The sequence below is a fragment of the Argiope bruennichi genome, chromosome 7, assembly GCF_947563725.1.
Source record: "Argiope bruennichi chromosome 7, qqArgBrue1.1, whole genome shotgun sequence".
NCBI classification, from domain to species: domain Eukaryota; kingdom Metazoa; phylum Arthropoda; class Arachnida; order Araneae; family Araneidae; genus Argiope; species Argiope bruennichi.
The window spans coordinates 94,329,247-94,346,370 of NC_079157.1; the positions used below are offsets into that span (position 1 = coordinate 94,329,247).

General features: G+C 27.9%; 1 protein-coding gene across 1 annotated transcript in view; it reads right to left on the reverse strand.

Moving 5' to 3' along the window:
- Positions 1-1,006: 1,006 nt before the first annotated feature.
- Positions 1,007-17,124, reverse strand: part of LOC129975480 (uncharacterized) — a 34,656-nt gene continuing 18,538 nt past the window's right edge. Inside the window, exons 6-7 of the mRNA XM_056088542.1 lie at positions 16,562-16,642; positions 1,007-1,126 (exon numbers count right to left, since the gene is read on the reverse strand). Coding sequence (XP_055944517.1) covers positions 1,007-1,126; positions 16,562-16,642 — 201 coding nt within the window. The remainder of the gene's footprint in view (positions 1,127-16,561; positions 16,643-17,124) is intronic.

Consider the following 17,124-nt stretch of genomic DNA (forward strand, 5'->3'; position numbering starts at 1 on the left):
TTTTATTTCTTCTCGCAAGAGAGTTTTTTTTATTTCTTCTCGCAAGAGAGTTATTTTTATTTCTTCTCGCAAGAGAGTTTATTTTTTTTATTTCTTCTCGCAAGAGAGTTTATTTTTTTTATTTCTTCTCGCAAGAGAGTTATTTTTATTTCTTCTCGCAAGAGAGTTATTTTTATTTCTTCTCGCAAGAGAGTTATTTTTATTTCTTCTCCCAAGAGAGTTTTTTTTTTTTTTTTCTTCTCGCAAGATAATTTTTTTTTTATTTCTTCTCGCAAGATAATTTTTTATTTCTATTTCTTCTCGCAAGATAATTTTTTTTTTATTTCTTCTCGCAAGATAATTTTTTTTTTATTTCTTCTCGCAAGATAATTTTTTTTTTATTTCTTCTCGCAAGATAATTTTTTTTTTTATTTCTTCTCGCAAGAGAATTTTTTTTTTTATTTCTTCTCGCAAGATAATTTTTTTTTTTTTTATTTCTTCTCGCAAGATAATTTTTTTTTATTTCTTCTCGCAAGAGTTTTGTCTTTTACAAGATTTTATTCCTTCACCAGAGTCTTTCTAGGTCCACTTTCTTTATACAACAGTTCGCTACAAACAACTTTATTTCCTTTCGGTCTCTGATGGCAATTCCTGATTTCACACATCGAAACAGCTGCAAATCAATCAACAAGATTCACATAATTACTTGTTCTGGATTATAAGGTATACAGTTTCACAATGGTTATATAGTCCAGCGCCCAACAACGTGTTTCCGATACATAAATCTGCATATTCTATTGTAAAGGCAACAACTGGGGGAAGGAGCCGGAATAGTATAGAAAATAGCGATTTTGGAGCTGGAAAAATTCGACATCGTAGGCTTTTTTGCCCCTACTCCTTTTTGTTGCATATTTTTATAAGCTCACTTATCGAAGAATTGAAAATTTAGGCAGAAAATGATCATGGTTCATAATAATTTCCATGTTTACATCAGCACAAATGAAAGTGGTACACTTTGAGCTCACTTTTAATCGGGAACCACAACAAACCGATATTCTGTATCGATTGGTAAGTCCTTGAAAGGTACACTCGTGCAGCCACAGCAGTATTTTGCAGTACTGGGAGTTTTCTTATAACGACTGTATGACTGCTCAGAAATTACAGGTTATAAATTATTACAGAACAAAACTTAATATTTCCATTTCAATGAAACATTTGAGAAACAGAAACAATTATGATGTTGCAAATTTTAAGGAGTACTTTATATATCAAATACAGGAAATTAAAATTTGGAAAAATGCATTGAAAGATATGCTGTTTTGATTCTTTAAAAAAATATTTATCCCTAAATATCTGCTCTAAATTATATATCTTTAAAAAATTTTTTTGAAAGTTATGCTAAATTAACAGTATTTGATATAGAATATTATTTTAGTAAATTATTATCTGAATACTGTTTAATTTTACTAAAAGAAAATGTTCGAATGTCTTCTATCATCTGCACATGAATAGGAATAAGTTTCAGGAACAAACATGAATCACATTTAATTATTTCATTGAACATAAATTTGATCACAAAAGTTCATAAAAAAAATCTGAATATTGATTAAAATTATGAAAGCTTTTTTTTTTTTCCCCAATTTCCAATGGAGAGAAAATTTGACAACACGAATATAAAGTTTTTCTGCAAAACAAGATAAAAATAAACAATTTATCACATTTTATAACAAAAGCTTAAACTAATTGATGCTTTATAAAGCTCATTTAACAGTTTAAGTTTTGATAATTGTTTCTATTTTAACAAAATAATACTTCAGAAACTTCCCAGAAATACTAAATACATTGGTGCAAAAAATAAAGTTTAATTTCCTTTCCAAACGTTATTTTTGGAGTCTCAGTCATTCTAACAACACACATTATTAAATTATTTAACACTTTAACTGCCATGGGGTTCACTGGTGACCAGTGGTCCAATATAAATTACATTGTAAGAAATTCAACACGGTAGTCAATATGTTAATTAACGAACATAAAATTCCATAAACGTAAGGAACATGAAACATTAAAAAAATACAAAAAAAGAAATTAAGGAAAAATACAAAAAAGGAAATTAAAAAAATATTTTTCCTTAAATTTTGTTAATTTTCATATAAACATAGAAGCAATAAAAAACGAAACAAAACATACTTTTTCTGCTAGATACAATGCAGACATATACTGTATACATAGAATAAAATTAAGACGTCAAATGTACTAAATATATTTTTGACACTGAGCTGTGTTTATTTTCAAAATCCCCAAATGGGGATTTGTCAACTAATGGATTAAAACAATAATAGCTATTTGGTGCAATACATAATAAAGGAGCAAATAATTTTAAGAGAAAAATATAATTTCATTACATAATTACCATTTAAACAATATAAAAAAAATATTTTATTTCGATAGAAAGTATTTAATAAAAAAAGATTATTAACTATTATTTATATCAAAACTAGAAATTTTCATAGAATTAATAATTTTAATCAGTGAAAATTTTATAATAAATCTTTTAACTTTATAAAAAATTTTAATGAAAACTTTCGTAATTATCACTTCATGAGCAAACTGGACAACACTTTCAAAAGACAAACGTCTTCTTGGCTGTATTAAATCTTAATATTTTCAGCAGTATTATTTATAATTGTTGAATTATAATTAATACTGCACTTATAATGATAAACATCAATAAATTTTAATTATGATAAATAGCAATCATAACTTTTTTATTGTGCTGTAAGAATGTATTAATAAATTTCATTTTATCATAATTACACGAGATAATTGTTTTTAAAATTAAACATTGCTTCAAATAAATACTTTTACGTTTAAAATTTAGATATATTAGAATTTATCTTTTCTACTCAAAATGAAACTCAAACTTTATAGAAGAAACTTCAGAATACCTATATTAATTTACACTGAACCATAAGTTAATAATTTTAAATGCGCTTCAAATTTCACCAGGTAAAAATAATTGAAGAATTTTACATGATTATGAATATTGACGATTTTGTTACTTTTATAGTTAAAATATGCCCTTGATAAAAAAAAAATATATCGGCATTCGAAATTACCAAACTATTGGAAAACTTCTAGAAATCGTGAGTATTGAGTACTTGATATTGAATATATTGCATATTTTCGCTATGATTCTTGCCAAAACCAGCCTCAAATTTTAAAAAAAAATCTACAAAAAATTATAAAAGAAAGGCGGATTTCTTATCACATCGGTTTGAATTGACCTCACGATAAAAAAAAAAAAAAAAAAAAAAAAAAAAAAAAAACCTTTTCAGCATCAAATATTCAAGTTCACTGCAAAAATAATTGAAAAAAGCTGGAAATCCTAAACTTAGTGTTAAAAAAATGAATAGAAGTACAAATGGAATTTTTTAAAAAATGATCACGAGTGCAAAATATTGTTAAAATGCTCTATTTGCTTTTTCGGGTGTAAGAGGATTTCATTAATATTTCGGTTAATCGGAATCTCTTTCCTCTCTGAGATAAACAAATTGATAAATTGAGGGAATTAATAAATCATTTATCATTCCATTACTAAAATTACTTCCTTCAATATCCTAGAAGATTTGAGTTATTAGTTGAGCTGCATAAATCTTTAATATCAGTAGTACCGATTATTCCCAATAAGATTGTAAGATTTTTGTAAAATATAAGAAGCGTTGAAGTTACGAATTTGTTTCTAAATAAATTTGTGCATCCAATTTAGGTAGAATTCCTATTCTTGAATAAACCAATGAATTAATTTAAACACTTAAGAAAACTTTAATATTTAAAAGAAATAAATGTCTCCTTTCAATTCCGTAATCTCCAAATTTCATTTAGTTTATACATATATAAAGCGAGAAGAATGCGAACTATATCAGAAATTTTATAATTAACATATACACCAGCAAGAAGATTACCGTAATCATAAAATTGTGTTTTGAATTTAAAAAATAAATGATAAAGTTGTCTAGCAGTAGATGCCTTTTCGTGAGTAACCCATAAGCATTTGATATTTATTTTTAAACATTGCTATTAAAGGATTTCGTACAAGGCAACTTTATCAATTCACTTCAAAGGTAAGCAAATTGATACGAAGCGATTCAGAAATCTATTCCTTGATTAAATATTGACAATTTTTTGAAAAAATATGTTAAAATTTTTTAAATATGGAATTATCTTATTTATGCACTTGGAAATAAGGAAAACTACAAGTTTTGAATATTTCGATTCATTGGCAAACGGAGAGGGTTTCTTGGAGCAATCTTACAAAAAATGTAATGAATTTTGAGCAATCCACTAAATTAATGTATATTTAATTGCTCCTAAATGTAATAAACATATTTCTAACAAGTTCGAAGAAAATATGTGTCGGCAATCTCGAAATGTACTGCTCTTCCTTAATTAGATTAAAATATAATACATTTAAGAATTAAGTAAAAAAGAATCCATAACACTTTAAAGCAAATACAGAGGCGGACAGTACTTATTACAAGTTTGAGACTTTTACTTTATCAGGAGTTTCATATTGCAATCAGACTTTACTTTCTGATAGGGTTATTCAGAATTTTTAGACGAAACTTTTGAATAAATGCCACACCGAAGTTCTTGAGGAAATGTCAGTCATTCAGATAAATAATCCTTTGAATGACTAGTGATTTTAAATAATGTTTGCGCTTTTATTTCATTTTACAAATATGTTTGAATTTCGGGAAAATTATTACAGTTTTTCGGAGAATTACTAAACTTTTACAGCAGTTGTCTTGATAAGGCGAGATATTTTTTATAACATATAAAAAACAACAGATTATCTTAATATCCAGTTTTAGAACACAAATTCTATTTCGAAAAGGATCCTGTAATTCTTTCTGAGGGGAGACAACAAGGACGACTCCTAGACCAACAACACCTGATCAATAAAAGTGCACATGATCCTGCGTATAGATTTTATTTTCATTAGCTGGGATTCGAATTTCCAATCAAGAACTTCTTAGCTATGTATCAAAAGAATAGAAATTTTATACAGAACTTTTCTGCGACATTCGATTATAAGTCAGTTAATTTTTTTATAAAAGAGTTAAGACTTCTGTCCATTAATATTTTTAAATCGTAATACTTTCGCCGGTTTACAGATAAAATCAGATACATTTAATTTGGAGATTTTCCATCTAAGGTTTCTTTCCAGGTAAATTTTCAAATGTACTTTTGGAAAACCTTATTAAATAATAATGCGGATGTTCATTTATTATTTTAAGAATGGGATCGTATTTGAAGTTCATGCAATTTTAGACTGGAATTGTGTCTTCAATAATGTATTCGCATTAAAATTAACCATAATTTGATCTTGAATTCATAATTTATTAGACATATCATTAACAGCAAATATTTGAATTTCCTGGGCATTCAGCCTTCATGAGATTTCTAGCATATTATTTATTTTTCTATTAGTTTTAGAACTGTTTGTACATTTCTCTATTCGCTATACTAGGCATTTTGTAAGCTTATGAAAATGTCCCTTAAAATGTTCTATTAATATTCGGTTTTTCCAAGGCGATGAACAGGCGATTTTTCTTTTTATTTCATCAGCAAAAACTAAGTATTGTAAAGATAGAAAAAGCAGAAACCGAGTCAAAAAATTCTCAAGAAATATAAGTCAATAAAATATTTTGCATTATACCTAGAAATGCTTTTTCCTAACTAATTACTTACTCAAACATCCTTAACTGTATGATTTTGAAAGATTTTTTCCAATTTAATAAAAATATAAAGTTGCATAAATTCATATGGATAAAAGTAAGGAATGCTGGGAAGAGAATTTTAAGAACTAAATTCAGACGTATTTAATAAAAAATTATATATTAATAGCTTAATTTCAATTAAGGAAAAAAAATTGAGAATTAAAGGTTATAAAAAGTGACAGACGAAAATGTCAGAAAATCGACAAATTTTATTTTTGCATATATCTGACACTAATAATATTCATACTTTTATCTCGTTTTCATTGAGAAACTTTTGTTACCTAATATATATAATATCACCATCATTACACAATAAAAGTTACAAAGTGCATCTAATTGTCCTTTGCATGCTCTTTTGAATTTAGAGGTATACCAGGCATTTTTGACAATTAACACATTAAAAAGCAATGCTCATTTGATATACAAAGTTTATTTTTTGTGCTAGCATGCAACACAGCCCTAAATCTGATTAATGAAGATAAATATAACATACCAAACAATTAGTAAAATATTAATTTGAAACTGTTTAAAAGCAGAATATGATGTCTCAAGGAATGTCAGGATTTGCGCTTTAATCAAAATTTAAAATATTTCAGATTAAGAGTTTCGATTGATGTTCCACAGTTCTTTGATTTTGTGCAGTTAAATTTAGTTGCACAACCATATATTAATATTTTTCTGAACTGGTGGCAAATCATTCGTAATATTTATTTGATCTCCAACTTTTTAAAGGCAAGTTTAAATATTTTTAACTATAGATATTCAAATTGTCGAACTAATTGAACGTTTTATTTTATCATTCATATAGCAAAATACATTAAATTATTATTATAAATTAAATTTAAAATAAGAATATTGGAACTTAATCTGAAAACGGATTGGTAAAGGGAGATGTGCTCATAAAGAAAACTAGCATAAGGATTAAAAACTGAAAGGCAATATGTGCTTTACAAAGTAATATCTGCGCTGTATATATTTCACAGTATGGCAGCATCGGATGATGAAGAATATTTAAGGAGCAGGTGAAATTAAGAATCTGTCGCCTGAAAATTCAGAAAAAAATTACTCTTGAAAGACCGAAAATTCTACTAGGGTCTAGGGCACTAAACAATCTAATTTAATATAATGTGTTAATGTAATCTAATTTAATGTAAAGATATATTGTGTTTTCATGCGATGGCCAAGTCAATCTATTTATTTAAACCATAAAAGATTTTTAATATTGATATGGTCACTACAAGATGTTGTTAGCTAATTACGTAATAACTTAAGCCAGAAGGACCCTTAAGTATGAACTGAATAAATTGACCGAATTGGTATTACATAGATCTCACAACTTTTTACGATAGAATAACTGAGTTACGAGACTTTGTTTTTTTTACAAGTTATGGTTTTGATGGCATTACTTAAACATCCTCAACTGTATGATTTTGAGGATTTTTTTTCCAATTTAATAAAAATTTAAAGTTACATAAATTCATATGGATATAAGTAAGGAATGCTAGGAAGATAATTTTAAGAACTAAATTCAGACTTATTTAATAAAAAATTAAATATTAATAACTTAATTTCAATTAATAAAAAAACTGAGAATTAAAGTTTATAAGCATAAAAAGTGACAAAGATGAAAATGTCAAAAAATCAACATAGTTTGTTTTTGCATATATCTGACACTAATAATATTACAATTTTAACTCGTTTTCATTGAGAAACTTTTGTTACCCAATATAATATCCCCATCATTACCCGATAAAAGTTAAAGTGCACGTAAGTGTCCTTCACATGCTCTTTTGAATTTAAAGTTCAACCAAAAATTTTTGACGATTAGCACATTAAAAAGCAATGCTGATTTGATATACAAAATTTATTTTTTGCACTAGCATGCAACACAGCCCTAAATCTGAGTAATGAAGATAAATAAAACATACCAGACAATTAGTAAAATATTAATTTAAAACTGCTTAAAAGCAGAATAGGTTGTCTCAAGGAATGTCAGGATTTACGCTTTATTCAACCATTTAAACTATTTCAGATTAAGAGTTTTGATTGATGCTCCACAGTTCTTTGATTTTTTTTTGCATTTAAATTTAGTTACACAACTATATATTGATATTTTTCTGAATTTGTGGCAAATCATTCGTAATATTTATTTGATTTCCAACTTTTTAAAGGTAAGTTTAATTTTTTTTCACTGTAGATATTCAAATTTTCGAACTAATTGAACGCTTTATTTTAACATTCGTCTAGCAAAATACATTAAATTTAAAATTAAAACTAGCATACGGATTAAAAAAAGGCAATATGTGCCTTACAAAGTAACGCCTGCGCTGTATGAATTTCACAATATGGCAACATCGAAGGATGAATAATATTTAAGTTGGGAGCAGGGGAAATTAACAATTTGCCGCCAGAAAAATCAGAAAAAAATTACTCTTGAAAGACCGAAAATTCTACTAGGGTCTATAAAAAAAATATTCTAAAATTTAATTTGATAAGAAATTAACTCTGAAAAAGTATTTATTTTAGAAATTTAGCAATAAACCGTCTGTAACTTAGAGTACTTTTTTAAAAGATGGACAATTTTAGTTAAATCGTTTGGTTGATAAAAATTATACAATTCTCACCATTTTTCACATTTGCTTCTAGTTTGGGCTTTTACTTTATGGCCTGTTCAAGAGCATTCATTCCCCAAAACTTTCAAATGAATATACTTGTATTTTTATCTCTGCAAAATTTCAAAAATGAAAAGAAGAAACAATGAATGGATAAATATTTAAAACTGAATCATCTAGACCATTGCATTGACCAAGACCAGCTCTCGTCTAAAGACCAACTGACGTGTAATCGAACAGAATAAATACAACTACTTCCGAGCTCAGGATGGCAGCAAATAGGAATCGACAGGATTGGATAAAAAAGAAATTTTATAACAACGAAAGGCGATTGAAAGATTATCATGTAACCTCACTAAGTCATAATCTCAAAAGATTCAAAACGCACCGATTCGGGCAATATCTGAACTTTCAAAAGAACAAAAAAGCTCACAGCCTCATAATTCATTTTCACAAACACCAAATAAAAAGTATTTCACAAGCTTTCCAAAAGTCCAAAATGATTCAATATTCAAATTTCAATCTAGATAATGGTTGGAGTGCTGGCCTTAGATTAATCCAATAAGATCAATTTTTTGGAAATAAAACAATGCAATTTTTTTTATTTGATTTTATTATATATCAACAATTCGGTAAAGCAGAAAAAAATGTATAGCTCTAAATGTATGGCTTCCTCAACAATTTTACCCCGTCACTCAGCAATTTGACTTGCTTTGCTATGGAATAATAATTTCGAATGGACAGTTTTTATATTCAGTTGAAACAAGTAAGAAAATCCACTATTTTAAACCAGGATTTTGATACAATTTTTAAACAACGGCTTAATAAAATAAATAATAATAAATTATGACAAGAGGTTTAAAAACAAAACTATCATATACAGGTGAAATTCTTTCTAAATTGTGTAATATTAAATTTCAATATTACATAAGGATCATATCTCTTCAGTTCTACTCAGCAGCTGCAGTGCAGTTAAATAAACAGCTTCAGTTCACCTTTATAGCCATACCGAAAGCATTCCAAAGTTTGCAAGTCAATATGCATTTCTTCACAATTTTCAACTGGTATATATTGAGCCATTGAGCAGATTTTGAAGTCGGCATTTATGTTAACTTTTTTTTCGTTTACGAGATAATAAAAAATGTAGATTCAAATTTCTTTCATTACTTTGGATTATTTTAAAATTATCTTTTAATTATATCAATAAACTGTTTAAATGATTGCTTGTTTTTTTAAAATCCAAATTGGTGCTCCACAATTTTTTCTACGAAATTTAATTTTATTCCATTATTATTTTCATGTTCTTTACATAATTCAAAAAAATATTCAAATTACTGCTTTAAATTAAGTCAGGAGTTACGGTTAATAATTCTGGTATAAGATTTCTAAAAATACATTATTTGGTGCTGAGTGTTTTCATAATCCTTCTGTTAAAACTTTTCTAACAGACAAAAACATTAGAACCACAATAATATTAACTTAATATGTGTTGTATACATCACTCGCTTTAGAATGTTAAATATTTAAAAACAAATTGTAAATCCGCATCGAAAATTTAAACTTTATGTCATTCTATTTGTTTAATAACACTTTACCTTTGAAAAATAGAAAATTTGTTCAAGCATATTTAACGTATTCCTCATTATAGCATCATTGAACAGTAAATTTATCAATTTAACTTTATTTATAAAGCAGATACATTCAATTCAGTATTTAATTTCTACAGTTGTCCTCAAAAATTGGACAAAAGTTATTCAAATTAAATTATTTCTAATTCTCAAGAAAACTGTCAAACGAAACATATTTTATTAAATTCTTTCCGAATTAATAAATGGCAACATTTTTCTTTTTACCTCCCTATTTTTCGATTCGTCCAAAACATGAAATTTGAAAACAGAGATCGAATGGCAAGCATGAACTCAAACAATCCACCTCGACTAAGTTTTTACTTTCAGAAAAAATATCTTTCCACCTCCAAATTTCAGTTCATTAAAACACCGATTATATGCCTTTAAATAGACTGACTTAAACTGAAGTATTATTAAAATCACGTAAATGAAATTCAAATAAATAATTGATTTTTTATTATTAAATATTTAATGCTTCTCTTAGTACCAATTTAATGCAAATTTAATTAGACGCAAAACTTTTTTTAAACTTACTAGCATATTACAGCATAAATTATTATTGAAATAATTGACTTCTCAAATCAAATAATTATAAAATTAAAAGGAATCCAGTTTTATAGCGTATCTGAGTACTAATCATATTTCTAATTTTTTTATGATTTATGCGCACTCAAAGCAAGACTTTAATTGATATATTGTAATCCTCATTGACTGGTTTGGTTTGGTTATATTAACGTCCCGTTTGAAGCAACACTTGGTCTATTTTAGGACGTAACTTGTAATTTTGAACCGCGGTCAGATGACGAGGACGACACCTGAGCTGGCACTCCACTCTCCACACCACACCACACCACACCACACCAGCGGGAGGACGTTTGGTCAGGACGGATTTAACGTGCAACTGACCCCCTTACACGACGGTTCTTCGGTGGAATCGGGTCTCGAACTTGAAACCCTCCGGTTCCGAAGCCGAGACCTTACCACCAGGCCACCGAGGCCCCGACATATTGACTGAATATTATGAATAGTATTATGAAATGGATTAATTTCATTGATTATTTTCTCATTCGTGTTTTGACATAACTTGAAAATTTTTCTGACGTTCATTGCAATTCCAAAGGAATACGAAAAATCTTTATTATCGCTTTAATTAGTATTAAAGTAGTATCTTTGATGATTGAAGGAACGATTTTTCTCCAGGTTCTTCAAAACGATATTTTAGAAAAAGGGGAAAGACGTTTTAGAAATGAAATATTTTTTAAAACATTTGAAATTCTCATACAAATCAAAAGTCTTCACTTTTCCAATTTCTCTTTCCTCATTTTTATATCTTTCCTCACCAATGAAAAAAATCAACTTGGATGCAGGAATGTCACAACAATGCAGGAATGCAGGAATGTCACAAGAGATTTCAGAGGAGACGTGATAAATTTTGAAGCACGCCTTGCACTTCAGGTACTTCCCTGTTTCAGCTGGCTTTATAATATTATGCAGCGACATATTAATTCTGATGTTTTCTGTTTGAAAACCTTATTCAAGCACTAAAACAAAATACAGAAACTACAGTCTAGGCAGATGGTGAATTTTAACATTCTGTAGCATGTGGAAAATAAGCACCAACTCATACAGCATTTACAGGGGCCAATAAAGGAACTCTTGGTATGAGTAACCATTTAGAAAATGTATCCAGAATTAAAAGTTTGAGTCAGCATTTAATAATTCATAAACAAATATGATATTTATATTAGCATGATATGTTTATAAGCAAAAAGATTTGATTAATTCTTATTGGCATCTATCCATTCAAGGACATATTGTACATTAATAAATCATATACAGGTATGGAAGTTCAATTAAAGGCTCAAATTCGTAAGCTGGCAAGGTATGTGTATTAAAGAGTGAAATGCATACTTGCAACAGTTACGTTGGTAACTACTGCCTTTATAAAACAAACATTATTTTCCCCCTTTCTCAACGCTAATTTTCTATCTGGAAATCTCATCATAGTTTCCCAATACGTTGCAAAAGAATAAAGGTCTAGCATAATAAAGGTCTACAAATTAAAATAAAACTTCCTACTCTAGGATCACACAATTTCATGAAGTTCTGGTTTAGTTCTATAACTCTTGCAACAGTGGCGGATTTACGAGTAGGAATCTATATGGAAAGATTAGTTTCTGGCCGGATTCAAACTTGAAACTCAAAGCTGTTTTACACACACAAAGCTAGGCCCCATTCAATCGCTTTTCAACTCGGTAGCTGCGTAGCTGATTCTACTGGCTGAAACGGAATACAGACATCCCGGATTAAAATTTGGTAAGGCCCTATGTAATTTTAGAGTTGAGGCTGCCTTTCTAAGGACTTACGACTACGCAGCTATGGAGGATTGCTGGTTGAGTGACAGGGAGGTATAGGCAGGCCAGATTTAGACTTTGGTGGGGTGGGGAGAGTGCGAAACAAAGAATCTCATTGACATAGGCAGATCAGTAAGTTGATCACTAGTTGCCAAAGAAATTCATGCAAAGTGTAAATTCTCTGAATTATAAAATAGTAGGGATACAATGCGGAATATACGGTATATGGAATTATTAAAATTGACTGAATTTAAGCATAACCACTTGCTTATAAATATTTAAATATTTAGTGGCTGTGGGGTATTTTGCTTGTAGATCCATATAAAATTATGTTAACTATTTCCTTATAATAAATTATTATAAACCGACAGCATTTAGGTCCGCATTATTCATTTTGGAAATAAGTAAACCATACTATATTTTTTTCAATAAAATATCTAGCATTTTTATAACACATCTCTAAAATATTAATATATTAATTGCGTATGACGAAATATTTCGTCATACACGAGTTTCTACTACAATGAGCATAGCGAAATTTTTCGACTTGGAAATTTGCTTTAATATTTTTAACGTTCTAGTGACTCCATTGTGAAACGAGTTGAACAAATCTTTATTCCCCAGTTAACAGGTTAAAAAAAGTATCAAAGAAATAAAGACTAATTTTTAACTGAGATATAAAACGTTGAAAAATTACTTCAGCTGCCGAGATCGGGAAAAATTAATAAAAATATATATATTTCCGTGAAAATAATGAAATGAAATTATTAACAAAGCGATTTAGTCAAACTGCTGAAATCCGCAATTAAATACATTAATTTTTATGAGATGAACCTTATGTTTATTCACGGGGCCACTAAATGTTTCCTAAACCCGCCACTGATTCTGAGCTGTGCTTATTAAATGTCTATTTATCGGCAAAGAAAGTTTTTTTGTTTTAAAGTTTAATTTAAATAAAACCGCCTCTCATTATATCTATTTCACCATTCTTGGCCAAGACTAGTGAAAAATATATCAACCAATTCCCTTTAGATGAACGCAATAAATAAAAAATCCATCAAATTTATTTGACAAGCTAAGATGCAGGAGCAGAAACTGTGGCTTGCCGAACACTGTGGGATTTGTTCCCGGTCATTAGAAACGTCGTGTCGAGTGAATTCCACGAAACGCTCGAAGAACGACAGTGACGAGGTGGAGTGAGAAGCCGAATCGAGACGCTGATCAGAGGGGTGGGACTCCCTCAACATTGAACATGCACAGTTAAGTAATTGCATTAAAACATTCACGAATGCATAAATGTATATTTATAAATACGATTTCATTATAAAAGCATGCAAATCTATAATTAAAAACTGAACCTTTGCATTCTGAATACTTTTAATCAAGTAAAATATGGATTTTTTAAATTGAGTATTTTTAAAAAATAAAAATTTACATTAATCAGCAATTTAAAAAATAATATGGCGAATAATGAATGTGGTGATTTAAAATACAGCGACATTTCATTAGCAATATACGCAGTTACCAATTAGAGAAATGTATACTTTTGGCCGATGATACATTCACGAACTATGTGATTTCTCCCTTCAGAACGCGGAATTCCGCCGTAATTGAAGTTTATTAAAACTATTTTAATGAAGTTAATTTCAATTGGGAAATACTGAAATATTCATTGATTAGGAAGCATTTTGAATTTCTGGGTAGCGGAATTTTTTTCAAATTTAAATTAAAGAAATAAACTCCAGAAATACCAAAACTACCAATAAAATAATCGTCTCAAACTGTCAGTTAGTAAGGTAAATTTTGATATTTAAGAAGAAATTTACTAAATATAGGTTGAAAACACTTTGTTGCTAAAAGTGCAAAAGAGTTCAATTCTGGCCACATGAATGCTGAAAATGCCAAAAAAAAAAAAAAAGAAAGTCGATAATAAAATACTTCTGATGTTTTCTAATTAGTAAATAAAAAAAGAATAAGAATTCGAAACAATTATTCTTTAATTTGCCATTTTAGTGATTGTTTATATTTTGTCTTACATGCAGTAAAACGATGACTGAATATAGAAATTTTATGAAGTTCTGAGGATTAAGAAGTTTGATTTCTTGGAAAACTTCTCCTTCGCATAAAATGACGTGTTTGACTCGAACATCGAATTACAGAATTTTTAATTTTAAATGAACACTTAAGTGAAAGTGAAGTATTTTAAAATGCAAAAATCATTTAGAAACACTTCATTATCTCAACTGACATTTTATTATTTCAATTCCTATAAAAATGTACGATCTAAATAGGATGTGCTATTTAATTAGGGAGTAAAATAAAATCGAAAGACAAGGGCTTCAATGTCTAATTAAAAATTTAAGCATTTCAAAATTACCAAAATAATTAATTTTAAAAATTAAAAATATTTTTTTTAAAATTGGCATTGCAGTTTTATAAAGCACTGGTTGTAAGGCTAATGATTGCGTATTAATCGATTTGATTTCCGAGTTCTTTAATTAGTGAGGAATATGAGCATATTTATTTGCAAAACCAGAAAGAATAAGTATAAGAGCATAAAAGTTTTTTTTTCTTTCTAACTCTATTTCTGATTTATAGCATTTAATATTTAATTTTAGTAATCAGACACAACAAGCAAGATCCGCCATTGTTTGAAAGTAAAGATTAAAAAAAAACTATTTTATGAATACAAATGAACGAACTGTAATTGTAATGCTAGGAAGTACCATGAATGAAAGAGACATGATTATAAGTCATTGTGAAAAAGGACCTTCAGAATGCAAAGGTTTAAAAAAAAGAATTATGATGCATGCTAGAATACTTACCAAAAAACTGAATCAAAACACTTAACATTAACAAAATACTAACCTTAAATATTCCACACTTTTTTTTTTAAAAAAATTATCCAAACATCATTTAATGTAGGAAAGTACATTTGTCCTCATTTATTCCAATATGACGCGAAATAGCTATATTCTTTAAACTTACAAGATAAGTAATTTAACAATAGGAGGGAAAACTATCTTGAAAGAAGTGCCGTTAATCATATGCGATACAAATAATTCAATAGATGAGACACTGAAATTTGTTTACAAGTGAAATAATCAGAAGAATTTTTGAAAAATTTATATCAGTAAATGCTTTTCAATTAAAGCGACATCACGGTCATTACTTCAAACTGTTTCGAATAATTTAACCAATTAATTGTTTCGAGTTCTTCGAAAAATACGTATATAATTGTCATAAGTATATATATTATAAAAATATAATAATTAGTTACAAATATAATAATTAAACAATTATTATATAAATATGATATTTATATAATAGTTTAATTAACCACTTTATATACTTGTCATAACAAAAAATTTAATTTTTCCACGGCGAGTATACTCGCCAAAAATAGATTACTCTTTAATGCTTTTCATTGTTCCTACAAATTTGTCTGTAATTAATAAGAAACGAATTAATATTTAATTTCCGGTACAGTGTAGCAAACGTTAGAAACTGATTAAGTAAAGATTTGATCTCTCTGATTGTATGGGTCATTTCAAATTTTGAGAATGAGCCATAAAAAATTAATTTTTTCAGCATGATTAGCATTAATAAATATATTACAAATCGAATCTTTCTTTATTGAAGCCATTGCAGATTCTATTATAAATTAGCAGCAAACTCAGCACAAAAAAATCAATTGTGCTTTCAATACACAATTTGTTTATACATTTATTTTAAGAGATTGAGAAAAATAGGCAAAACTATTTTAAGTATGAATTAATATTTTGTAGGAGTGCCAATTGAAATTCTAAGCTCAATACATATGTTTTCATACCTTCTAGAAGAAATTAAAAGTTATTTCTTCTAGAAAATATTATGAATTTCAAGATATATTACTTTTTTATAACTATTATATATTTATTACAGCTTAGAGCTTTATTTCAAGAAGAGTTTAAATTTTACATCTACTTAAAGTTCATATGTATCCTAAATAAATTCAACTTATCGCTTAACATTTGGTGAAATCGAAACCGAATCCCTTGATGCCTTAGAAAAAAAGCATTTTAAACATTGCTATATTAAAAATCCTATAATACTCAAATTTTAATAAAATTCTTTCCGTCCAAATAAAAACTATTAAAATCACTTCAATCAATAAATGAAATTGCCAGTAAAGCCTTTATTGATAATAAAAACGGAATAGCACTCACCCATGGGTCACTTGTAATAATTAAAGACATGCCGATAGACGGTTTATAATAGACATCATAGACGGTTTTCCCTAATCCGATCTGAAACAAATGTATTTTAATTTATATTCAGTTCAGTTAAATGCCATATTCAATAAGAATATGCCCATTAAACTGTTTTTATTAGCGTACTAAAAATAAAAATCAAAAATTTAAATTCAAAATAATAAACTTAAAACAAAATAATAAAAACAATAAATAAAAAATAAAGTGAGGCTTCGAAATTAATGATATAACAATAAACATCAAAATTTAAAATTAGTTCGTTTTCAATATTCTATCGAAATTTCAGGATTGACATTTTATATTGTACAGGCTTACGACAATGATATTCTACTACTTTTTATTTTACTCATCAATTGCGTAATTTTATTTTTAATACTTGACTAATTCATTGCTTTAAATACCATGGTATCAACAATCTTTGTAAAAATCACAACAATCAAAATTAATCAATCAACCGAAAAATATTAAAAGTATTAAAATGTTACATTTCCATCAAGAATATACGCAAACATAGAAAA